Source organism: Aedes albopictus, chromosome 3 (assembly GCF_035046485.1).
Source record: "Aedes albopictus strain Foshan chromosome 3, AalbF5, whole genome shotgun sequence".
In the NCBI taxonomy this organism is placed as follows: domain Eukaryota; kingdom Metazoa; phylum Arthropoda; class Insecta; order Diptera; family Culicidae; genus Aedes; species Aedes albopictus.
Window position 1 is genome coordinate 29,000,231 of NC_085138.1, and position 27,112 is coordinate 29,027,342.

Here is a 27,112-nt window from a genome sequence, read left to right on the forward strand (position 1 = left end):
TCATTTATAGCTGAATTTATGCAAGAAATTCGTAAACTTACCTTTCGTTTGCGATTTCTACATAGGTTTTTCCTTTCCATTCTCATCTTCTGACTCACTGACAGTATTAATCACTAGGCGGGGGGCGCGCTTAAGTTTTTATCCTTATCGACTACAATTTTGCAACATCTGCGACTGTTTTTTTCTGCTCTTTGTTGTAAACGTAACTCTGACTTCTGCCTTCTTCTAACTGAGGGAGGAAAATCTCGACGATTCCTTGCTAGTTGCTACTGCTCTACTCTACACGCACAATTTTACAAATATAAACCGGGTAGCATCGTCACCAACTGATGGGGAACTTTTTGGTAGGTAAATACTATCTGATTGGCGATCGATCGCTTTGCTTCGGGAACAGCAAACCAAACGGAAAAAAGGAAACGAATTCGGGCGGGGGTCTTCCCATTGTTTGTTGGGGATTTGTTCTATAAAGATAGTTCAGTGAATTCGATATCAGTCTTATGTAACTTCAAACAAATTAATGTATATTCAAACGACGGTATCGGTGCACTCAGGGTCTAAATGTGTGTGGTTTGTCCCTAGATATCTATCGCCTCTGAAGAGTTGATGCATCGAAAGAAAAACAAGTAACAATAGAAATACGCTCTCATTCGTTGCTGTGGGCGGGGATTATACATAAATCATAAATCTGGTTGTCTCTCTCGGATAATTTGTGGCAGTTTCGATAGACGCACTCAGAATCTGCGCTCCTGTGTTCTTCTAGTGGTTTCGAAGGTGTAACTTCCCTTATATATAGATACTTTTCTATTAACATCTCATCATACTAGACTAAAATCTAACAAAGATTGAAACTTATCGAACTACGAAACAAGAGACAAATTTACACAAGGTTTACGGTGAAGGGGAGGGTTGGGGGAGCTGTACAAACTAGGACAACCGAACGCCGCGTGTCGCCGGTTATTCTCGGAAAATTTTTCGCGCCTTCGGATTGATTCGCCGCACCCGGCCACGACTGCTGACGCTGGTCATGGCTTCGTCGTGTTCATCGCTGTTGGCGTCGCTGTCCTCTTGGCTTGCACCACCACCGCCGGCGGTTCTATCGGTGCCATTGGTTGGCGGCGCCGCCGGATGTGTGGTTATTCTTGCGATGCCGAACATGGGACGCTTGAGCGGCCGTTGGAGATTCGTCGGGTCGTCCTCGTCGCTGTCCTCGTTGTAATGCGGTCGCTTCAGGTTACGTGTGTTGCGCAGCGTGGATGGCCCGGGGCCCTGCGATGGAAGAAATGGAAATCGTTAATCTAACTCAATAGACTAGTCGAGCTGCGTCTGGGTCACGCCACTCCACTCATAGAATAAGCTCAAGGATTAATTCCAACATGTGTCAACTTACCCCCATATCATCCTCGGATGAAAACCGGTCCTTTTGTCGCGTCCGACTGCTGATATAGCCACTTCCTCCCCTATCGGGCCTCACAGCCGGAGGAGGTCTACTTCTGCTACTGCCACCACCACCGCTCGCGTTGTTCCTAGAACTGGACGCCGTCTGAGATCGACTACTTTTGGGCTTGGACGCCGCCAACGGAACATTGTCCGAATCGTCTTCATCCGTACTGTCGGCGGTGGCTTCCTCTTCCTCTTCGGAATCGGCTTCTTCCGGATCGTTGACAAACTCTTCATCGGAGTCCTCGGCCGCCGGTTGCCCGCCGTCATCATCGTCGGAGGTAGCCGAAGGCTTTTTCCGCTTTTCCGGCGAATTAGTTTTGCTGCGTAACCGGGAACTGATCTGGGTACAGGCGCGCGGTCTCAGCGGTGCGTCATCATCGCTGTAGTCGTCGTCGTCACTTGGATCATCATCCGGCGTGTGATCCAGTTCGTCGGCATTTCTTTGATGGCGCGAGAGCTGCTGCCGGTTCCTTGTTCGACGGGATGACGGTTCTCCGTAGTTGTGGTCAACGGTGTGCGGAGGTGGCGTCACGGAAGGTTCACTCCGAGAAACGTTTCGTAGGCGCCGAGTGTTATTGTTGGGTCGAGTTTCCTGTTTCCGAGGCGACTTGGAAGGTCCGTTGGAGGTGGTGGTCCGGATCATCCGAGCTCGACCTGGAACTGAGGAGCTTGTACTGGGTTGTTCGGGAGATTGCAGGTGGGCGTGGTGGTCGTTGTCGCTTTCGCTTGCGACCCAATTTCGAGGTCGGTTGGAGGTGGTGGCTGCCGGAGCGGATCTTTGGGATGAGCCTCGTTTGCTTATATTGCTGGTCTCTTCGTGGCTGTGCTCTTGATCCGATATCCGGTTCCGAGGTCGCATCCTTCGACTAGATTGCTGGGAATTTGATGTGGGATGGTCGTCTTCATCCGGAGGCTCAAGGCTATCTTCACTTCGGCCCCATTCCGCTTGGGCTCTTCGGGTGCTCCCCCGTGTGGATCGAGGCGATTCTTCTTCGTTGTCGGAATCGGATAAAATCCGGGCATTCTTCGGACGAGCCATGTGATAGCTGTGATCCGATTCGGGCCTTAGCGGTCGCTTCTGGGGTCTTCGTCCGCTACTTGGACCTTCTCCAGCATCGTCCCCGTCACTGTCACTTCCGGTATTGTTGCGGGCACTTCTCAGCGTCCGACTACTTCCGGCACCTGCGCTACTGCTGCTCTTTGGTTTCTCGTGTTCTTTCTCTCGCGGCCGCTCAGTTCGTTGTTCTTCCTGAGCCGCTCGATAGTTCGACCTTGATGGGCCTGGTACTACTGCGCTGGCAACATTACCATTCCTCGGCCTTTGCAATTGAGCTTGCCGTGCCGCCATGAAGTGTTCTCCCCTGGATCCTCCAGCACTGGGTGGTTTCTTCCTGGGTGTTGACGAGCTCACTGCACTGCTCTTTGGCGGGTTCTTCTTTGCCTTCTTCGGTTTAGCCTTCTTCTTTCGCTTCTTCTTATACGGATCGTACATTTCACCGGAATCGTAACCCCGTTTGTGTGACACCGGGACTCCCGTACTGTCGTCGCTACTGTCGCTATCACTGGAACTCTCACTCTCACTACTGCTAACCGTTGCTTCCTCATCATCTGCTTCCTGAGATTGCCGCGTAACGCGACTTGAGCTAGCAGCTGGCCGACTGCGACTCGGTCCCGGTTGTGGATCCGAGCCGATCGCATTGCTACTAGACGATACCCCGTTCGTCGGGGGCACCCGCCGAGCAGTAACTGCGCCATTCCGAGTAGGTCGCTTCGGTGGACTATGCTCATCATCATCCTCGTCGTCGTCGTCATCATCCGAATGATGTGACCTGGCAGAGCTGGTATTTTGACTTTGATTCGATCGTCGACTGGAGGGACCTGCCCCGCCACTGCGACTGCTTCGGTCGTCTCGACGATTCTTTGGCGCTCCGCTTCCACTGGGTCCACTTCCGCCGGCGCCACCGGCTCTCTTGGCCGCATTTGCCTTGCCTCGCCTTCGTGCCGATTTCCAGTTGTAGATGATCGGCTTGATGTGGGCCTCGAATAGCGTACTCAGCCGCAGGGTCATTGAGTAGATCTGAAATGCAGGGATAAAATAAGATTAGACTTCAATTTTCAATTACATTTATTTTTCCAGAATTCAACTTTGTTATATATACCACAGACAACCAGACGTAACACTTGCGAAATTTCCGTCGATCACGATCATTTTAAATATTCATACTTATGGCTTTCACAACCAGGGGCGCGCACATCGTTTTCCTTTGCGTTTGACGTTTCACACTAGCGCCTTCTGTTGACGTGTAACATTTCCACCAGGTGATGGTAGTGTGGACTGGGAGATGGATTTTTACGTAAATTGTTCTAGGTGTTAAGTTTGTTTGTCTGTGTATACACTATTTGTTGAGCCCCTCGAGCGGCGACAACTTCATCGACATAGATTGATTCCAATAACACATTTGCGTTTGTATACTTCCGTTAAATAAATGAAAAGTCATTCCTTTTTTTAGTTCTTGTTCAGTACACACGTGTGTTTTATAGCTTCCCCGATCCGAGTCTCTTGTTCCACGTTGGACACTCCGACACTATTCACATTTACACTTCAGAGATTTGGTTTACCTTTCAACCTAGATCTCAGATTATCTTAAAACTACTATCACAGATGTTGAGGGAAGAGTGCTCCGATGAGCGGATTCGCTGACATATCACAGGAAGTCCTGAAGGATCTCGTGGCCTGTTCAATACTTGCCTCAACGGTGTCGACTCCAGCCTGCTTGTGAAGATCGTCGGTCGGGTACCGAGGGTTCAAATTGTGAACCATCTTGAGCAGCTTGTTCTGTTTCACCTGCAGCCTTTTGCGGTGAGATTTAGCGCAGTTTCCCCAAACCGCCGATGCATAGGTGACTGTTCACTGGTCGGATGACGCACTTGACCACCAGCAGCTTGTTCTTAATGTCCAGCTTCAAACGTCAATTCAGCAGGGAGTACAGCGCTTTGGTAGGCCGATCAAACTTTCCGGCGACGTAGTTCACATGTTTGTCGAACACCACTCCAAGATACTTGACTCATCATCGTCCCATGTAGTTGGCTGACCATTGACCGTAATCGACCTGCGGGGAAGGTGTCGAGCGGCAAGCCTCCTCGTGAAGTAAATCGACTGAGTTTTTCCTGCGTTCAGTTTGATTCGCCACTTCCGTTGAAAGTCCTGGATATTTTTCATCGCCGCTTGAAGATAAGTAACGACCATGATAACGACTATTTGCAGGGATCTTTGTCCGACGCCAGGAAAGCCGTGCCATCCGCGAAGAATCCGTACGATACACCGTCTACCATCAGTACGTCAGAAGTGAGGACGTTGTAGTGAATCAGACTCAAGAGTGGTCCTTGGGGCACGCCAAAGAGGAAGTTGTAGGTGCTTGAGTTTTCACCATTCACGGCAACCGTGAAAGTCCAATTAAAAAGGAACGATTGCACAATCTTGACCGGCCAGAGTTGGAGGTTCGAGCTGAAGAGCTTGTATACGATGGCATCTTGCCACACAGTGTGATAGGGTTTTCCCACATCGAGAAGAATCATGCCAGTTAATCTGTCCGAACTGCTTCGCTGGAATGACTTCTTCCGTTTCCAGGTGATGATTTAATCGTGTGAGGATTATCCTTTCGAAATCTTTGCTAAGGGTGCTCAGCAGACTTATCGGTCGGTAGTTACCTGGATTGGCGATGTCCTTGTTTGCCTTGGCGATGGCTATCACGTTGGCGTGTTTCCATCCGATAGGAAAGTATCCCAAGGCCAGGCACGCGTTGAAAACTTTGTTCGGAACGACCAATCCTTTTCTTGGTAGATGCTTGAGGCAGGCGTACGCGATTCCATCCTGGCCGGGAGATTTTCGATTTTTCAGTCTGAGGATAATTGATTTCACCTCTTCCGTTTTACCAGGGCAGCGTTAGGAACGGGACGGGCTTGCACCGCAAATTTAGCAAACGTTGCAGCCAACGCTTCGCCTTTCTGTGATGGACTCACTACGAGATTACCGTTGATGTTAAGTGGAAGGCTGTACTTGACCGTGTTCCGGAGGCTGCGCGTTAACTTCCAGAATTTATTGCTGCCATTATTCGGTTCTTCAGCATCGAAACAAAGTTCCTGTATCGGTGCCCTGCACTTTCGGTGCTGATAACGTTGTTCAGATGCTTAATCGCACCTGCGCTGCACATTTCTCAAACGTATCAGCAGCTTCAGCTCGTCGGGAGTTTCCTTCTTTTTTTAAAGGATCCTACGCCTAGCAGCCTCTTCAACCGCCTTGACGATCGTGGTGATTATGCCGATTGCATAGTCGATTTTCTCCGGCCGATCTAGATCGTTGACCCAAACTGCCGTGAGGTTGAATTCCTGATTGACTTTTCGAGCGAATTTGCTCCAGTTCGCTTTGTCGGAGCAGCGAATGATCTTTCCCACCGGGGCTACTGGAATCTCAGCGTCGATTGTGAAGGCTACTGGCAGGTGGTCCGACAATAGTTCGACGTGCGTTACCGCGGCTTCGACATCTGCACCAGGTTGTTAGAGATCACCAAGTCCAGAGTAGAAGACCTCGTCCTCGTCCAGTAGGAATACGGGTGGGAGTCTCCGGGGGAGCGGGACATTTGGCATAAAGTCATTTGGCATAAGGTCGTTTGGCATAAGGTCACTTGGCATAAAGACATTTGGCATAACGGTCATTTGGCATAATGGACATTTGGCATAATCGAAATGCACCCTTCTTTATTATGCCAAGTGTCCATTATGCCAAATGACCGTTATGCCAAATGACTTTATGCCAAGTGACCTTATGCCAAACGGCCTTATGCCAAATGACTTTATGCCAAATGACACAGACCCAGTCTCCGGAGCGTATATATGTAAAAGTCCGTGGACTTATACTCTTGGTGCAGGATTCGTCCGGCTTTGTTAGATTTGATGCAGTACCACATCCTGTGCCGTGCTGAACATCGCCCAACAAAAAGAACGATTCGTCAATGCTGCACAGTTGGCGGATATCCCGTCTGAACTGGCAAAGCGTTGCCCTGTAGTTCGAGCCGGGATAGTAAGCGACGATGATGTTAACTGGTGTTGAATCTGCCACCACAGTAATGCCGACAGTTTCGATGATACGCGTCGAGGTTTCCCGTTTGGAGTAAGATGTTCCGTTCCTCACTAGAATTGCTATTCCTCCTCCACATTTCGTGGTACAATAAGTCGTTGTGTTGGAGCCAGGTTTCCGTGATCACAGAAATGTCGATTTCGTGTTTTCCAAGGAAGTGGAAAAATTCCTCAGTCTTGTTTCTGATAGAAAGACAGTTCCCATTCAGCACCATGAGTGAGCTAAGATTGGCCATTGTAGACGTACTTGATGATAAGCTCGCTAAGGGCGAGGAAATGCATTGCCTTCGATTGACAATACGAGAGGCTGGCGAAGAGCTCATTGGCGAGGTACAACGGTGAACAAGTTGTTTGACAACTGAGGCTGAGGAGTGGACTCTGGACGACTTGAGAATGCGAAACATTGGGCTTCGTGATGCTGGTCAGCAGATGGCTCAAACCACCACCCGGCCGACTGGGGGCGAGTACAGGCAGTGTTGAAACTTTCACTGAGCTCCTGACTCTAGTCGGGCTATTCCTCGGGTTCGATTTCGCATTCCGTGGCCGAACTGTTGGTATCGAAAGCACTGGACGACGTCGGACTTCTTCTTGGAATAATGCTTCCACCAAACAATGACGTTGAACAACGCATCTATTTTCTGCAGGTCCTGCAGTTTGACGAACCATGCGGAAACTGCAGCAGATATGGCACGTAATCACCGTGTTTCGATGTTGATAGCTGGCGGACACTGATCGGATGTATATTCACCGACGCAAGCTCTTGCGTCCCTTCATTCACCGGAAAAACCGGCAGCCCGGAGAGAACGATTCTCACCGGAATTTCCCCACTAGTTCCATGTGTGTAGGACTGGATTTCCGAAGCTTCCAGTGTAACATGCGAAAAATAAGGTTTAGATTTCGCACTGATCTGGATGTAGCTTCTGCTCACCCATAGGTGGTAATCATTTTCGTCACCGATGTCGCAGAAATCATTCAATTGAACACGGGAACACTGGAACCGGATGACAACATTCCACCGAAGGAATTTCTGCGACGACGTTTTGTCGCTTGATCTGCAAGCGGGGATTTCACCACTATCTCCTTCTGCTGTTTGCGGATATTTTTCGAACCGTAGTTCATCAGAACCACGATCTGCGATGACCCGTGACTATCGCCTGGCCGCGGCGGCGGCTAAGCTGACCTCTCCTTACCCAGGGCGTTAGCGACACACCGGGAACACTAGCTAAAAAAAACTTTTCGGGAGCAACAAAAATGATGTAGGACACCGAAGCACTATGGGCCAAAACTGACTTAAATTTTAGTGATGCGTAAACGAGCCAATACTCACCCTTGATCGCTTGTTTGTATTGTAGTTGCGTGAGTTCTGGAATATCAGTTTCATATCTTTGCAAAAGTCTGCCGGCGTTTCATAATTACCGCCCAGCAAGTCCTCCTTGATTGTCCTCAAATCCATAGGAGTATCGACAATTTGCAGGTAATCTGGGAAAAGTGCAGAAAGCGTCATTAAGCATTTAGCCACACAAATCAACGATCGAAATTCACCTGGATGCTGAATGGTATCCACCGGTTCCCGGAACGGTTCCGAGTCATCACACTGCCAAATCATTTCCAACAGCTCACGACAATCAACGCGCCAGTCACCTTCCGGAACCAACCTGCGGGACCTGCAAGAGTAGAGAAATAGATTACATTCTGACCAACGATATGTATTCAGCAACATACCTTCTGGAACCAGCAGGTGGTCGCCGATTGCTGGAGCTATTGTTGTTATTACTGCTTCCAGACGAAGGTCCCGGTCGGTTTTCATCACTATCCGAATCCGACGAAATGTACGTATCCACCAACTGATGGTACACCGCAGGAACATCCACGTCGTTAATTTCTCTGTCGGACAAAAAAAACCCTCGGTTCAGTTAACCCTTCAAACACCTCAATTCCTTCCAAAACTCACCCTAATATCCTCAAACACAAATCCGTAACGATCCGAGCATGTTTCACGATGTTGCTGTGCGACTCGTTGAACTTCTCCGCATTGGTGGCCAGATAGCGCACATCGAACTGGGCCGACGTGATGCGCCGGTAGAAATGATTCTCAAACCGTGCCTTGATGGTGTTCAAATCGATCGGATACTCCACCACGAATGCATACTCCGGATAAATATTCAGGTCTACCGGTGCCAAAAACAGATCCGCAATAGCCAATCCCATCACCTGTTCCAACCCACCGATGATCCGGCGACACGAAGCATCCCTATCACCCCGTGGCCATTCTTCCGCTTTCGGCTGATACAGCGTAGCCCTCAACTCTTCCGGCAACACCGGAACGGCTCCTCCAACCTCAACCGGCAGCCGACTCTCGTCCACCGGTTCCAAATCCCACGGACTCATAAACTCGTACTCGCCATTATCCCACCGGACGCGGAAACACATGAACAGCGAATCCGGAAATTCCGGCGACAGCTGATTCAGAGATTCGATCTGTCCCAGCCACCACACGTCCTCAATCATACAGCGGAACCGATCGCCGGGGCCCCAGTTGCGCCGAACGGACGTATCAAACGTTTGCTTCAGCACCAGGAAATCCAACACGTCCGGCATGTCGTGGTACTTGATGACAAACGAACGGCCCGAGGGGACCTTGTCCTCGTTCAGGATGGCCAGCTTCAGACAGCACAGCCGGGGAGGACGGATTTCGTACTTGATGCCGACCACTTTGCAGAACTCGTGATCGCGAATATCCGTCGAGCTCCACGGCTCACACTTGTTGCCTAGGTTGTAGACGTTTTTGGTCCGGACGGCGTCCAGGTAGCGGGCGTGCCCCTGGCGGAAGTAAACCACTTCGTCGCCCATTTGAGGGTAGTAGGGGGCTTTCCTTGGAATAACTTCGGAGAGCCATTCTGGGGGGCGATAGGGTTCCGGGATTTCTCCGTCTCGGGTGATAGGGATCTTTCGGATTTTCGGACGGCGACCGGTGCTCGGTCCTGGTTGATCGATCTCCGGCGGTGAATAAGCTCTTCTTTGGACGTGTTTTCGCTTTGATCGCTTAGGGGGTTCCAGGTTACGTCCCGGTTCGTGAGATACCCAATCGGAGTAGTCCGAGCTATCGGTATCAGAGCTGGTAGATCCCGAGAGATCCAGTTCTTCTTCGATAGCCGTGGAATCATCGCTGTTGCTGCTTTCGCTCGAGGAGGATTCTTGCTGTTCCGGGGCTGCTTCCGGTTCGGGTTCATTGTCCCGCACTGCTCGCGTGCGGTAGGCAGGCTGTCTCCCATTGGCTTCCCCGTTTGGTTGGGACCGCCGAGCCGGACGGTTCGCATTGTTTCGATTACCACCAGAACGTCTGTTTGCTTGACTGCTGTTCGAGCTGCTGTTGTTCGATGTGTTGATCATGAGCGGCCGGCGTCGCATTTCCCGTTTATACTTTTCGTGTTCTTGCAACCCGGCGGCGTAGATGCGTTGCTTCAGATTCTGCAGATTGGAATGTTCCATGGGACGTACGTACTGACGGCGATGAAATTTGAAAGCTCCCTCTCGATGGTGCCAATTTCCGCTGAAACGAACTCCTTGCTGAGGACGTCCATTGAGGCGATTTGCCTCGTTCTGCTGATTTTCGTCGTTTCTGTTCCGAGCAGGGTCATTGTTCGAATCCGGTGCTTGATCCGCTCCCTCTACCCGATTTGCCAAAGCCTCAATCATCCGATCAATGTTTGAATAAGAGTTTTCCGCCTGTGGCGCCACTCCTTCCCCGGGACCGATGCCAATGTTAGGAATCAGCTGATCAGTGGGACAGTTTTCCCGTCCAGGAACCAATCGCTGCATGCCCGGAGGATACGGATTGCCATCGATGTCCACCAGGAACGGCGGCGGCATCAAGTGTGGCATCGTTTGTGTTTGTTCGTCCATCACGTGGTGTGACGAATCTCTGATCAGCGGACGATAATCCGTGTGGAAGAACAACTCCTTCGGTAACAGAGTCAATCTCTCATGCCCGGATCCATAGCCGAACATCAGAATGTGGCCATGGGAATCCGTCGCGGCAATCATATTCCCATCCGGCGACCATTTTGCGTCGAAGATTCCTCCGTCGCCTTGACCTTCGATGTGGTTCAGAAAGTTGGCCAGCGAAACTCCCTTCACTATGTCCCAAATGAACAGTTGACCGTCGTGGCCGGCCGACAGCAACACTCCTGAATCTTTCTGGTGTGATTCCAGGACGTATATCTCGTTGGTGTGCCCACGAAGCACCTTGTGCAGCTTTGCCGTGTGAGCGTTCCAGATTTTGATAGTAAAATCATTCACTGCCGTGATGACCCAATCATCCGTCTTGTCCCACGAGACCATCGTTACCTTAGGCTTCGTAGCCATTTCTTCCGGTGTTTGCGGCGGACAGCTAGGCAGCCGTTCGGTCATACTCAACCGCGTTGATTTCCACTGCTGCGTCTCGAAGTGCCACAGCAGTGCCGTTCCGTCCTTACTTCCGGAGATGAACCGCAGCCCGGTGTGCGCCCACTGGATGGAATCCACTGTATCCGAGTGGGACTCGGTTTCCAGAATCCTCTTCGGCCCATCTTCCGACATCAAGTAAACCCGAACGTGGTGATCGGCCGAACCGGCAGCCAGGAAGATTCCTCCGGGTGAAAACGAGGCACAGATCATCTGCGCCTGGCCCGGTCTCAGTTTCTCGTGATACATGACTGGTTTAGAGTTGAAGTTTGGCTTCCCTCCTCGGGTGGTATACTCCCAGAAGGCAACCGAACCATCCGTGCTGGTCGTTACCAGATAGCGCAAATCCGCTTTTGGCGACGGGCAGAAATTGACCGACGTAATCATTCCAGTGTGTCCGGACAGCACGGCGATCGGTCCCCCATACTGCATGTCCCAGACGCGCAGAATCCGGTCCAGCGAACCCGCGGCCAACATCGTATTATCCAGATTGATGGCAATGTCGGTAATCTCGGCGGAAGCTCCCCGGAACGTGGCCAACAACCGTCCATCGATTGCACTCCACAGTTTGACCAGCAAATCGTCGGCTCCGGTTATGATGTACTTCCCGCTTCGATCGAACAGGACACAGTACACGGCCGACAGATGACCCAGCGTTCGTCGTTGCAGGGTCTGCTTGGAGTAGAATGAGGTAGGAACCGCCTGTTGGCGTATCAGAGGACCAGCACTCTCCCGCCCATACAACACTTTGACGATGTTGTGGGTGTTGTTCCGATGGACCGCATCCGCCAGGGGCATATGATGGACCCTGGTGCAGTAATCGATCAGTTGACGCGGCCGAGTAATGCTCTCCTTGGTCCGCAGGGCGCTCTGACGACCCGCTCCGAGCAATGATAGCACGCCAGGAACGGCCGGAGCCAGTTCCCTGTCCAGGAGCGGCCCAATGCGGGCACATAGTTCCACCAGATGTTGTGGTCCAATGTGCGGATATTTGCGTTCCTAAAAAAAAGAAGGGAGCACTGTTAGATGAGGATTCATTTTGAGTAGGAAGCATTTGGTTGCATGGGACGATGGGACGCATATTCTCTTTGACCTCAACCCGAACCCAGTCGTTTGTATATCGAATTCGAATACCCGCACGTATACGATGTATACGAACTCTGTGAGAGGTGAATGGAAAAGCGTACTACCTACTGGTGCCAGTATGACCATAATTTGTATGTGTGAGTTGATCGAAACCAAAACAAACGTACAAAATCGAGCAGTTTTTATGCTTCGCAGCCGCACACAGGACGGGATCCCAGGCAGAGGAACGTCGCTTGCGTGACTGTGACCGACCATACACCTATGCGATGGGGCTCATCAGTCGGGTTTCAAATGATAAAACTGTGCTTTGCAGTGACCGAAAATATAGCTAAAATTATTGTTGTGTTCTTGTCTGCACGTATAGCGATGGGGATTGCCAAAAGAGACTTGAATCAGATTGCATGACTCATTTTAGTGCTTAGAGAAGAGTACCTATTAGATTGATTCATTTCGAGTTTAACTTAAGTTTAAGTTTAAACTATTTAGACCCCTGCAATATTTTCTTCAGAAAGTTTCCACAAAATTTGATTTTTAACAGAGCTTTACAAAAAATCTGCGTGGAATCTACAGGAAACGCATTCAAATTTTCTACAAAGATTCAATCAATGCTCTATATTATCTGAATGTCGTACTGGAAGTTGTTGTAAGCAGGAAATATGACGGAAAATTCTTAAAGAAAAAATATGTCCTCAATTTTGTTCAGTAAAACTATTACTATACTTTTTTTCATGAGTACTCCGTTTTACTGAATCTTCTTGAATTTCTGCTACGAATTCTTCCAGAAACTCTGCTACTGATTTCGAAAAAGACGTTTCTAGAAATGCCTCCAGGAGTTATTTAAAAAAAATCTACAAAAGCATGCGAAAAAGAATATACTTCCAGTGACAATACCGTTGAATTTTCTCTGTTTCAAGCTACAAATATGTCTCCACTGGAAATTCTTCTAGGATAACTTAGTTGTTGTGACTTCAATTAGGAATAATTCTAGAAATTTATCTCCAGCTATTCAAGAGAACGTCTTCGCCTAAATCCATTTAAAGATTTCTTCTGAAATAAAAACAATCCACAAGTACATGCTCTGCGAATTCAAACATATTAGTATAGTAACGGAATAACTTGAACTTGATCTAGCTACTCCAACTCCAATATCGCCAGACCAGCTACATACACTCACACAAGGATTCAATAAGGTAGCTGCTTGAGACCAAGGGGCATCTTCTGTGTGTGAGTACATATTAATGGCCTTCTATTTTCAGGAGACAACGGCGCCTGCTACGTCAGGTTGGAAGAGGACGAAAGTGATGATTAAATATAATCTCTTACACACTGCAGGCCGTTGAGTCCTCTGCGCCTGCACAAGATCATGCGGATGTCAGAGTGTTGTTGGGAAATGATGATTTTTGACAGAGGGTTCACGCATTGGTGCGTGGATGCCAGGCGTAAAGTGATGAATTGTGTGTAGATTACTGTGAAGATGATGCGGCACACGGTCAGCGTGGTCGCTTAACTTATAGGATAGATGTTTATTTAGACAAGAATGAGAAGTAGATAGAAAGATACAAAGTAGTACTAAAGGGACGACCCAGGGTTTGAACCCAGGGCTTTCTGTATATGAATCAGAAGGGGTAACTACTCGATCACCAACCCCGTCTGGTAACGGAAAAATCGGGGCACTGTCCAGAAACTGCGTACTTATTTTTGGCTATTTCAGATGTCCCTCCCCTCTCTTAAAGACTTTTGTTCACACAAAATTTTCGCAATTTTTACGGATCATTTACTTTGACAAACACCCCCCCCCCCAACCTCTCCCTGAGTCTAAGATCCATATATCCTCTGCCCAGTAACTCCTATCTCAGCATGGCATGGATCGAGCAACCTTAGGAAAGCTCGGGTAACCCGGTGGGAATTATTTGGTCGTAGACTGACAGGGAGTTCTCCTGGAGGAGCGACTCGCAACAGCGTCTGATTTCCATGTTAAGGGCGGCTGATCGACGTCTGAGTTTCAGGGAAGGGTTCGAAGTCCTTCGAAAAGTATGAGGTTTGTGCACCAAGGAACCGTCGTGACAGTGTTGTTTCAAAAGTTTTCCCCAAATTTAACGATCGACCAGCGAAGCGAGCGAACGCTTCTGTCAAATCAGCGCAGACGCGAACCTTTTCCTATTTATACACACGGGAGTTTGGGGTTAAGCTATCAAATCAACGCAAACCGTGGTGGCGTTAGTGTTCTGCTATTTTTCATCATGACGTTGGGGACAACAAATTTGAATTTGTTTGTTCTAGCTGTCATGTCGGTTCGATGATGGTTTGTATCCGACCCTGCGGGCCAGCCCTTAAAAAGCATTGCAAGGAAAAATAGGTATCGAAATTAACGGTAACGATCCCAGTAAGCAAAAAAAGATTTGCGAATGTTTAGAGGTATCTGTCAGAGCTGCGATAACACATGCGACCTGGGAAAAAAATTCATCGTGATGGACAATAACCAGGAGCGCGTTGGCATCCGATCAATGAAAGAATGTGTAGGTAGAAGAACTAAGACCGATTCTTCAACTTCCGCAAAATCAACGTACATAGCCCAATTTCCGGATGTATTGATAACAAGGACGTATTCTACACGCTATTTGAACGCGGATGCAACCGCTGCCCAAGCTACAACAACGTTTAGATCATCCAGATCAGAGACCTAAATGCTCAGGCTGACCAGGAATTTGGACCGACGATTGGAAAGTTCAGTGCCCACCAGCTGACGAACGAGAACAACCTACGGCTGATTCACATCGCCGCCTGTAGAAACCCATTCGTAGCACCTTCTTCCAACACATCCTCCCGTATCGTTACACCTGGGCCCTGTAGCATAATCAGGCTAATAATATTAGCTACAAGTTACAAGTTACAAGTACTAACATTACAAGTGCTAATAATTTGTGTTGCATAAAGGCTCAATTTTCCACTAATATTATTGGCACTTGTAATATTAGTGACCATGAAAATACAAGTTGTTTTGGTTCATTTACCTGTCAAAATTCATCCGACAGTTCACTATTAATTTGAAATGGCAGTTGATGTTTGTTTATATTCTGCATTTTCCGCGTAACATCCGGAAATAACTTCATTTATTTCGAAGTTTTGCATTCTTTATACGATAGGTGAAGAAAAGCATGTGCTGTTTGGATAATTTTCGGCCGCTCTGACGAAATATTTTTTTTACAAAGTATGACACTGCAAGTACCTAGATTTTTGGTAAAATGTCCCAAAGATTTAATAGTAACACCGCTAGCCATTATGGTTTCCCATAGCGGAAATCATCATGGTAACAGGTCGCAAGCCCTGGTAAAGTGTGGAACGTTTTGATGGCTGTGATCCCTGACCATCATGTAATCAAAATCCCAGGGATACTCAAGTGACCATACTGTTGGGTTGTGGGGGTTGCGTGTGTGGGGTGCGTATATTGACAAGCATTGCTATGGATCGTTAGGGCTGAGTAGGAGCGAAGAATGGATCTACGATTGCTTAATTGTGATTATACCTACTGGTATAGTCGTGGTTTAACAGTGGTGGCGCCGATTTTCGCTTGTGTTCGGCCTAGGTGGTTTGTTTAGGCGGTGCGGGTAGGTCTGTATCAGAGAAAATAGGTAGAGAAGCGAAGAGTGAACAGCCGCCTGAACGGCAACACTTCTTTTGTTTTGATTTCATTGCTTGGATGCTGGCAACTGTCGCAAAGCAGATTAATCCACCCATCGAAGGTAGTGCCTATCGCGAATACCGCATTTGAAAACTTTTCATGCTGTTGTTGTATTAACTAGGAATTATCAAACTGATGTTCCAAAATGGAACAATTTTCATTAATTCAAGAAATCAATGTTGTTTGTACTGTTATCCATAATATTTGTAAACTTTGGTGAAAATTTGTTTGAAATGAGTGCAATACTTATCTTCACTTTTGCGGCAATCGTCAAGGTTTGTTGATTTTGTTCATAAGGATACCAGTTTGACGGTTCGATAAGGTATTTTTGGCTGCACACTATTCGCTTCTCTACCTGTTTTCTCTGGTCTGTATGTACTTCGTACGTGCAGTGCGTACGGCTTCAGCATTGTGGTTACTTGGGTAGTGTAGGATAATTGGGTTTGGGACTGAGGGGGTCGTCATTGATTCTACCGACACCATGGAGTGCTCATTATTGGCGGCTGTGTTGGTGACGATTTCTTCAGCTTTATAATCTCATTTATACCACGCACAAACTTTGGGAAGAGGGACTGCTTTGTAATGCAAGAGAGGGATTTAAACTCTGCGTTACGGGTTGGGTGAGGTCATGCAGATAGAAGCAACCCAGGTGACCGTGCGGCTCTGGTCGTGATGGATGCATGAGTGCAGTGTGTGTGGAGTGCGCTACCCTGTGGGTGCAGTTGAGTCCGGGTTGGAGTGGAAAGAGGCCCTTCTCTACCCTAGATCGGTTTCGGTTGTACGGGCGGGGTAGTGTTTGTCTTATTTGTGACGTGTTGTGCGTGATTTGCGGCCCGAGCTGCGTGGTTACTTGGGAAGTATTGTGCTCTGCAATCTAGATTTTGGTTTTAAGGTGAAGCTATGGCTGGGCTGTGCCTCGGAATTGTTGGGTGCAGGTCGGGAGATTGGTTATTCGCTGGTGGCCAGTCGATCGACTGTTCGCGCAGCCTGTCATTTGGTTCTTGGGGTTTGTGCTCTCGAGGTTCGGGGCGTTGCTTCATTGTATCTTCGCTTTAATACTAATATTCCTTGTTTGATTAACTGACTATTATGTACAGGCGCTTAACTCATTCTATTTCATAGATTGCCAGATTTAAGGGTAATGGTTCAATAGGGTGTTAGCAATCAGAGTGGATTAGAACGAGTTGGCGCCTACAATACACCAACACTAACACACATACACCAATACTTACACGCACACATGCACCTACAACTAGCTGTAAAAGACCAGTGGGCGGGACAATGGTGCCTACCCAACAGTTGTAGGTGGGGTGTTTGGCTTAGCTACATGACTTGGTCCGGCAAGCCCATAAACATCAATTAGTAGACGTATTGCCTAGTGAAAAGACAACGCAGATGGGCGAAAGCCAGGGGATGCGTTGATAATAGCAGAATAGCAGAATGTCCCAAAGATTTAATAGTACTGGTTGAAAAACAATGTATAAAGATTTAGCAACATGTATTATGCTTCTTGTTAAAATCCTAAGTGATCTGGGATGCAAAAATTGAGCTTTTACCTACTTTTATATGTCGCAACTCGATTCGAGTTAGTGTATGTATATTGTAGCTCTTATGCGCAATACAAGCAATTGATTCAAATTTATTTCGCATCTGCAACTTTACCTGTGCTTATGCAGTGACCATAATATATAACTTTACCAAGAACCTCCAATCAAAGATGGCTATTGTAGAAACTTTGGAAACATGGTAGACTCAGCAGAAATTATATTTTGGATACAAAGTGTACATCAACGCAATTTTCTCTTCAATGAGTTTCGCATACATACTGCCAAATTTAATCGTCGAAAACTGGAATTAAGGTTGACATGTTAGATAAATAATATCTTTTGAGTCCATCAAAATGGTAAATCGATATATTCAAAACTAAATATGACTTCTGCAATACTAAAAATCTAACTTGTAAATTATTTTACAAGACCTTTGAGACTTGTAATCAAAAGTACAAGTCATAGCTAATATTTAATACTTGTAGTTTGTTTATGCAACATACACTTGTAAATTCTACTAATAATATTAGTCCAACCGACTTGTAGTATTGGACTTGTAACTTGTACTTGTAGTATTTTTATGCAACAGAAAATTATAAATTACAAGCTACAAGACTAATATTATTAGTAAAATTTTCATTATGCTACAGGCCCCTGGAGGTCACCACAGCAGTCGTAATTCCAAAAAGACCACGTCCTGATTGGCGAACGGCACTTCAACGTCAGGACCTATCGTGTCGTTAACATTGACTCTGACTACTACCTGGTGATGGTGAAACTGCATCCAAAACTTTCCGTCATCAACAATGTCCGGTACCGCCGAAGACCACCACGGTAGCACCTAGAGCGACTGAAGCAACCGGATATCATCTCAGCATACGCGCAGAATCTCAAGGCAGTGTTACTAGACCAGGGGCCTGTAGCATAATGAAAATTTTACTAATAATATTAGTCTTATAGCTTGTAACTTATAATTTTCTGTTGCATAAAAATACTACAAGTACAAGTTACAAGTCCAATACTACAAGTCGGTTGGACTAATATTATCAGTAGAATTTACAAGTGTATGTTGCATAAACAAACTACAAGTATAAAATATTAGCTATGACTTGTACTTTTGATTACAAGTCTCAAAGGTCTTGTAAAATAATTTACAAGTTAGATTTAAAGTATTGCAGAAGTCATATTTAGTTTTGAATATATCGATTTTTCATTTTGATGAACTCAAAAGACTATTTATCTAACATGTCAACCTTAATTCCAGTTTTCCACGATTAAATTTGGCAACTCATTGAAGAGAAAATTGCGTTGATGTACACTTTGTATCCAAAATATAATTTCTGCTGAGTCTCTCAAGTTCTCCAAAGTTTCTACAATACCCATCTTTGATTGGAGGTTCTTGGTAAAGTTATATATTATGGTCACTGCATAAGCACAGGTAAAGTTGCAGATGCGAAATAAATTTGAATCAATTGCGCATCATTAAGCTAATCAAGAGCTACAATATACATACACTAACTCGAATCGAGTTGCGACATATAAAAGTAGGTAAAGGGCCATTTTTTTGCATCCCAGATCACATCGGATTTTAACAAAAAGTATAATACATGTTGCTAAATCTTTATACATTGTTTTTCAACCAGTACTATTAAATCTTTGGGACATTTAACTTAAAATCTAGGTACTTGCAGTGCCATACTTTGTAAAAAAATATTTCGTTAGAGCGGCCGCAAATTATCCAAACAGCACATGCTTTCGTATAAAGAATGCAAAACTTCGGAATAAATGAAGTTATTTCCAAATGTTACGCGGAAAATGCAGAATATAAACAAACATCAACTGCCATTTCAAACTGATAGTGAACAGTCGGATGAATTTTGACAGGTAAATGAACCAAAACAACTTGTATTTTCATGGTCACTAATATTACAAGTGCTAATAATATTAGTGGAAAATTGAGCCTTTATGCAACACAAATTATTAGCACTTGTAATATTAGTACTTGTAACTTGTAACTTGTAGCTAATATTATTAGCCCGATTATGCTACAGGGCCCAGGGCGAAGTTGATTCGATCCCTCTAGAAGACTGTCGGAGAACAGTAAAATCAGCCATCAAGAACATCATTGGGTCCGAGGAACGGAATCAACGGAGCGAATGGTTCAACGAGGAGTACAGAGCGACTTTGGAAAAGAACGCAGCGCGGGTGGTAATGCTGCAGCAAGGCAAGGGTTCGTATATTCGCATCAATTCAGGCATATTCACTTATCTTTGCTGAGGCGAGTCGAGAAAGATGCAGCAAACAGGTTGTTCTGATCAAACACGCAACCCCATCACCAGTTCGTTAGCAGTTTGTATCGGAAACGAATGAATGAACGGTAAAGAATAATCGGGCAGCGACTATTATAATAAAAAGAGTTTCTGCATTCAATGCATACATACTTAATGAGATGTTGTCCAAATGCTAAATTAGCGAAGAAAATAATGAATATTTTTCGAAAACATGAAACAATCTTATGAAGGAGTTTCTAATCGTCGCTGACAGGCAGGCACAAAAACAAAAGCGACAACCGTTCTTTACTGAGTGCTTTTTAGTGTGAATAAAGATGCGAATTGGAAATAAAGAATCCTGCAGAACGCGGAACGTTACAAACAGAAACAGAAAGAGCAACCCCACCTCTTTCAAGAGAAGAAGCGCCGCCTGGAAGAAGCGGAGTTCGAAGAAATAGAACTGCTGTGCCGTTCCCAAGAATCACGGAAGTTCTACCAAAAGCTAAATGTATCCTAACACGGCTTCGTGCCGCGAGCCGAAATATGCAGCGATAAGGATGGAGGTGTTTTGGTGGGCGAAGGAGAGGTTATCAAAAGATGGAAGCAGCACTTCAATGAGCACCTGAATAGTGTGGAGAACGAACACGGAACTACAAATGAACCCAAATTTAGGTTGTATTGACGCTATCCTAGTCTTGAGCTTGAGCATGATTGACCGCCCGCAGTTGCTACTCCAGTATCGCCAGATCAGCTACACTCACATAAGGAACCAATGAGATAGCTGCTTGGGACTAACAGGCATCTTCAGTGTGTGAGCGTTAGCCTGGTACACGATTTATATGGGAAAATACAAAAAATGGAAAAACTCAAGCTCCTGTATACTTTTTGAGTTCCACTTTGGTCCCATATCAACTGTGCAAAATTTCAGATCGATCGGACAAACTATATTTTAGCGCCCGCCATTTTTAGTTTTTCATACGATTTACTATGGGGAAGTTTTACTCCTGTAAAGAAAAATCGCTAAGAGTCACTCCTAGATCCCTAAAAATAAGTCGATGAATGATTTCTGTACAAAACTTCACTAGGAATCAGACCTCAGAAGACAGCAAACCGATGCGACGTTCGTGGAAAAAGTTATTAGGCCTCACCCGATCGATGAAATCACGAGATTTTATTATTTATTGTTATTCCTTACATGTTAAACAGCGTTTGCATGCCATTCGGTTTTCAGCCAATAACTTTTTCCACATGCCTTAGATCGCTTTGCGGTCTTCGGAGAGTTGGTTCCTCGTAAAATTTCCAACAGAAATCATTCATTGATTTATTTTTAGGGGTTAAGGGGCAACCTGTGGCGATTTTTCTTTGAAAAGGTGATTTTCCCCATACTAAATCGTATGAAAACTTAAAATGGCTGGCGCTAAAATATAGTTTCTCCGATCGAACTGAAATTTTGCACAGTTGATATTAGGCCAAAATGGAACTCAAAAAGTGTACAGGAGTAAAATGTTTTTCGGTGTCCCACTCTAGTGAGCGTTGGTGGTCTTGTATTTTTAGGCGACAATGGCGCCTGCTGCGTCAGGTTGCAGGTCAATGGGGAAGGGGAGGGAAGTGATGATTGCAATCGCTTGCCCACATCAGGCCGTTGAATCCTCTGCGCCTGCACAAGGTCATGCGGATGTTGGTGAGATGGTGGGAAATGATTATTTTTGGCACATGGATCATGCATTGCTGCAAGGGTCCCAGGCGTAAAGCGATAGATTGTGTGAAGATTACTGTGAAGCGGCACAGTCCGCTTGGTTGCATAACTTGTAGGCGTTATATGATAGATTGACACTGTGCTGTGATTAAAGTTGGAAGGAAGGAAAACGGCTTTTTTTCAATCCGTTTCTGGTTCTAGCTATCGCTACGAACATACGAATATACATGAGATGTATATGTAGGAGAGAGAGAGTAGATAGAAAAATACAAAGTAGGAGGAAAGGGACGAGCCAGGGATTGAACCCAGGACCTTCTGCATATGAATCAGAAGCGGTAGCCACTAGACCACCAAGCTCGTCTTATCCTAGTCGCTATCCTAGTCTTCCGTGGAATTACTCAAATTTGCCTCAAATAGCGATAGTGGTAAGTATGTAGTTATCGTTTGATCGCTGCAAAACATTCCAACCAGTGGTAAGTTATTTTCACCCAGCAAGGCACGGGAGGTCACGGAAACGGAGATAACGATTACGCCACTGCAGCAGAGGACAGAAACGATCCGACTCCCACGCTGACCTAAGTTAAGGATGCCATTCACTAGCTCAAAACCAACAAAGCAGCTGGTAGGGAAGGAATCGCAGCAGAACTCACCAAGATGGACCCAGAAAAGTTGGCCATCTTTCTGCACGGATAGCCAGGAAACCGAACAGCTACCGCAGGAGTGGAAGGAAGAAGTAATCCAACCCAATCAAAAGAAAGGCGACCATTTGGAATGTGAAAACTTCAGAACGATTTCCATTTTGAATGTCGCCTATAAGATGCTACCGAGATATTGCTTCGTCGTCTGTCACCAAAAACGAATGAGTTCGTCAGGGATTTTATCAAGCCGGCTTCATCGACAACCGATCGACAACGGACCAGATATTCATTGTACGGGAAATCCTCCAAAAATGTCGTGAATACCAGTTATCAATGCATAACCTGTTCATCGACTACAAGACGGCATACGCCAGTATCGACCGCACAGAGCTGGATCAAAGCAACAATGGATGGTGGGCATGACTGAGTGAGGGTTTCGGGTGAACTATCCAGTTTATTTGGATCTCGCTGGGTAGGGCGATAAGGTGACGGATTCTCATGGCTACTCGTCAATAGGGACGGTTTAATGCGACGAGCCGGGTCCACGAAATCCAATCAATTTGTGTGCTTTGCGGATGACATGGATATTATTGCCAAACTATTTGGAACGATGACAGAGCTGTACAGTGTACACCCTCCCAAAAAGCCCAACATTTGACAAGGAAGTAACGTTAGAATAGACGGGGATGCCTTCGATGTAATGGAAGAATCTAACTTGGATCCTTACTGACGGTTGACAACAATGTCAGTCGTGTATGTATTCGATACAGCAACTTTCTAAATAAGATTTACTAAGGATTCATTCCAAACTTGCGACACGTTCAATAACATGAACGGATTCTTGTAAGATTTTCGCGTTAACGTCAACTTTATTAACCCTAGTCCTGCATTGGGGCCATTATGACCCCAAAACGTGCACTACGTCAGCGAGGTGAGCGACAGCTAAAGAACGAAGAAGGTTAATCAATTCTGATCTTTTGATATGCTTTTTGGCATTTTGTTCATCATCAATTTAACAATTTTTGGAACCAAAAGTTAGTTACTCGTGGTTATATAAAGCATACACATTTTTGTTAGACAGGATTTTTGCAGTATTCTATTAAAGCAAACAATTTCAGGAGAAAGACATTTTTCGATAGATTTCTGCCAGAAACGTTCAACAATCTATGTCATTCAAACAGTTGTGTCTTAATAATTGCGTACTACTGCATTTTGCAAAAGATCCTACTTTTGAGCGATTACTTGCCTGAATTTCATATGATAGCAAAAACTATATAATGAAACTGCAAAATGAATAACATGTTTACAACTATTAAACATTATTTTTGATAAAAAAAAATCCAACGCATAAATGAAGTCCCCAGTAGAGGCCAGTGTTTAGATGTTCACACAACGCTCGTCGTTTGTTACGCCTCGTCTTTGATGCTGGCTGAGAAGGTGATGATAAATGAGGAAAAGACAGTTCCTTCTCTACCTTCTTCTCGGGTGACTGTGCAAGTGCAGGTTCGTATTTTTAATGCTACCTCATCAACAAAATACGAGAGTCGGATACCCGAACCCAGCACAGCGCCAGCAGCATAAGGGCCGCAGGGGTTCCCAAACTGAACTGGTCTCAGAGTTCGAAATAGTAACAACTGCATGCTCTTGTATATTCGGAGTCTGGATACAACATGTTTCGCAACTTCGTGTTCTATGAACGATTTCACGGTTATTTTCTAAGGGCTTCCTTTGTCAATTGACCAATTTTTGTATTAGTTTACCGTGTATCCATCAAGGCACGATGACAGGAAGTTCAGGACATTCCTTTACGACCATACCGGATATTTAACCAAGACATCATTTTCGAAGCATTATAAAACACTTTTATATACATGTCGTTATGCACTAGAACTTTAAAACTAACATAGGAACATAGGAACTGTTCCACATGAAGAGGAAACCCATCAAATATGACACTAATCATAGGTAGTAGCTATACATATTGTTTAGTTATCACCATCTCTATCTTAATGGTTGATATTACTGATATCCTAATGATTCTGAATAAATCCATCAGTCCTAAATCAACAGGATTTAGTATTTTAGTTAAGAACTTAGCTGAGTGTTTTGGAATTATGGTGTTATTAAGAAACATAAAGAGTATCATGAAACAGATGTTATAATTGAGAACCCCTGCCATGATAGCACTTCTTTTGCTTCGCCCATTTGTTCGCCTTCGGGTCGGAATAGTACGGGCACTGATGTGCTGTTTGCTACTGCTATAAGCAGAATCCCCCCGCCGTTTGTGTTGGTAGCAATCCAACGGACAAACTCGAGCTCTGCTGATGATGGCTGACTGTAGCTTGAGCTGGGCTGCGAACAAACGAACGAACAGCTCGTTCGTTCGTTCGTTGTGCTATTTTGAATGTATGAGCTCGTTGTGGGTCGTCGTCATACCTACTACAAGCTGGCTGCGCTGTGCTGGTGTGTTGTGCAGTGGCGAGCTCGAACGAACGAATGGAATATGGAAAAGCGGTTCGAATATGGCGACGTGCCATCCCTCGCCTCAACTAGTCCGATGGTGTTCGGACGGTGATGAAATATGATTGTAATTTTTTGATGATTTTAATGAATTATGTCAATTTTGATAAAAGTTACATTTTTGGGTTGCTGATGATCTGCTTGTGAGGAAAAGTTGAAAATTTTTAATTTTGGAGAGATGTCCAAAAAGATGCTTCGAATGGGATGAAATGCACCTCTAAATAATCCTGGTGTCCAAAGGAATTCATTTATAAACAAATCAAAACGATTGACCTTCAATTAGTGGTCCTTTTGACAAGATCAAATATTATTCTTCGGCAGCATATCCGCAAAGTGGCAGAAAAATTGAATTGAACCAACTACCAAACGGCTCTAGCAGAGCTTAGGTAACAGCAGAGGGAAGGTTTCTCGTCGGTTGGCTGCTGCTATCGTCGTACATCGATCGCCTCTACAAACAACATACATTCTCGAGTGGAACAGCAGCTGTGCGTGTGTTGGTATGACGGTAAAATAACAAGGAACGAACGACGAAAGCAGAAAATAGGTTTCAGCTGAAAATGGCGTCGTATAAAATAAATTATTTGAAATTATATCCCTTGGCGGAACTTATCTTTCAAATACATGGGGAGAAATAATGTCTGAGCAAGGTATTGATTGAAAAGCAATGATGATAACTATCATACGACGCCTCTATGATCATTTCTAAGAGTTCTTACAATACAAATGATGAATTATACAAAAGTTTAACAATTTTCCAAACTTTTTTAAACAATCATCCACTTTCAATAAATTTCTAAGAAAAAAAAATATCTTCCCAACGCAACCCTCTTGCTTCCATCAGCGACAGAGCGATAGCAGCGTAAAACGCAAATCGAAAAAGCACCTCACCTCACTGACGGGAAACTATCTCCTTCGCCATTGGATGACCATTCCACACAATCGGAACGTTCCGGTGGATTCAATCCACCGCAGAGCTTAATCGGCCAAAGTGGAAGCACCTTGCCGCAAATATAACATCGTCATCGTCCACCAGGCGATTCAAGATGGCCGCCCCTATGTGTGAAAATCGATACACTCATTCGCTGGGAGCCGAGCAAGCGGAGGTACTCGTGCTGGCGAATAATCGGGGCTTGTCCGCCGGATTGTGGCCACGGTGGACCACTTTTCGGAACTTTTGTCAACTATTCTAGTGGTTTGAGTGATTTCCTACAGCGTGACGTAATCAAATTGCGTCGTTACGTAATTTCAGCGGAAAAGCATTTCCACCGGATGTTCCGGGTTGATTCCGGTATCCGGAGGTTGAAAAGTGACCGCTGGACCAACTTCACTATTTTACGTCCATTTTCACTTAAGAAATCAGATTTCATCAAATTTGCTTAAATTGCATAACCGAAATCACCAACATCCACTTCCGGAACCATTTCCGGTTCTCAACCGGTCATAAATTCCCCGGAATCGAAACCGGACGCCCTTGAGGCAAAAACAGCACAGCGGCTTCACCTCGAATCAGCTACGCAGAAGCGCTGCTGCAGCCACCGCAGCGTACGGTTGGCCATCAGTGCGGCGTTGTTTGTATGTGTAAGAAGCGACGGCGACGACGGAAAACGAAAGTGGTCAATCTGAGCTGCGAGTGTGATTCACCATCCGTGACTGGAAGCGGTATCAGCCCCAGAGGAAAATCCCATGTCCCATAGTCCATAGATGCCTAGAAATCATGCATAGGTACTTACCAACTCATCGAGCGTCTGGCGATGCTCCTGGCCGGTCCAGTCCAAACGGCGAGGTAAGATCTAAAGTCGAGACGGTTAACGGGAACCAACCGACGACGGGAAAGGAAGACAAGATCAAAACAAAACTGAGTTAAAGTCAATGAACTTTCCAATCGGGCCCAGACGGTTCTCGGTCGGTTGGAGGCTCGTCTAGTAGTAGGACAAGGTCAAGGTCACACACGGAGCTGCTATGACTGTGGCGCTGCTGGTCGTCGGACTCCTCTGGTACGTTTCTTTGTGCACTTTCCTTCGTAGCAGACCCGTCAAGTGGAATTTGACAGTTTGCAACGGCGGCGAGCACGTGTGTGATCCTAAACAAAAATATTTTGAATCGACTACGAACGTCGCGTCGCGGCGCCGTCATCGTTTGTATACAAACCACGAAAACTTACATTTAAATGCTCCAATTCCTGGGCCAAAACCTGGAACAAACGGAATGAAAGTCGATTAGTTAACGGTCCCACCCGGTGAACCATATCCCGGAGGACTTTATTTTACCCACCTTGGCAGTTTCCCGCAGCGGTCCATTGGCCAAAAACTTGGAAATCAGGAAATAGAGTTCTGCAACAAACGGAGAAAAAACATCGGATTTTAAACGATTTGCACCACTCTCGGTATTCTTCATGCTGTTGCTGCTTGCTGCTGGTTGATAATACTACAGTCTACATCGGAGGAGCAGCTTTCTGTACTGTGAGCCCCGTTGCTGAGTCAATCGCTACACAGCACAGCACGGAACGAACGACGGCAGGCGGACAGTCGTAAAAAAAATAGCCCGCAAACAACACTCAGGCACTAACACAACTGCACGCCCGTCTGGTGTTGATTTGCAGTCGAGATAAGTGAGTGGCCGCAGTCTGTCCGACGAAGCGCGGCACTCACGCACACCAACAG

The 27,112-nt window shown here is 45.9% G+C and overlaps 1 protein-coding gene across 1 annotated transcript; it reads right to left on the reverse strand.

Moving 5' to 3' along the window:
• On the reverse strand, nucleotides 1-27,112 carry LOC109418452 (PH-interacting protein). The gene is made up of 9 exons (XM_062858632.1): nucleotides 26,724-27,112; nucleotides 26,614-26,643; nucleotides 26,183-26,242; nucleotides 8,525-12,015; nucleotides 8,296-8,457; nucleotides 8,116-8,237; nucleotides 7,901-8,052; nucleotides 1,388-3,517; nucleotides 1-1,266 (listed from the first exon to the last, which is right to left on the reverse strand). Exons 1-9 carry the CDS (start codon nucleotides 26,844-26,846, stop codon nucleotides 955-957), a joined length of 6,582 nt encoding a protein of 2,193 aa, XP_062714616.1. The 5' UTR covers nucleotides 26,847-27,112; the 3' UTR covers nucleotides 1-954.

Coding starts and splice junctions, on each gene's coding strand:
- LOC109418452 (XM_062858632.1), bottom strand. CDS start 26,846: ATGAAGAATACCGAGAGTGGTGCAAATCGTTTAAAATCCGATGTTTTT. Junction 26,243..26,613: donor AGGAATTGGAGCATTTAAAT/GTAAGTTTTCGT, acceptor TCTCGACTTTAG/ATCTTACCTCGCCGTTTGGA. Junction 8,238..8,295: donor CCACCTGCTGGTTCCAGAAG/GTATGTTGCTGA, acceptor CTACTCTTGCAG/GTCCCGCAGGTTGGTTCCGG.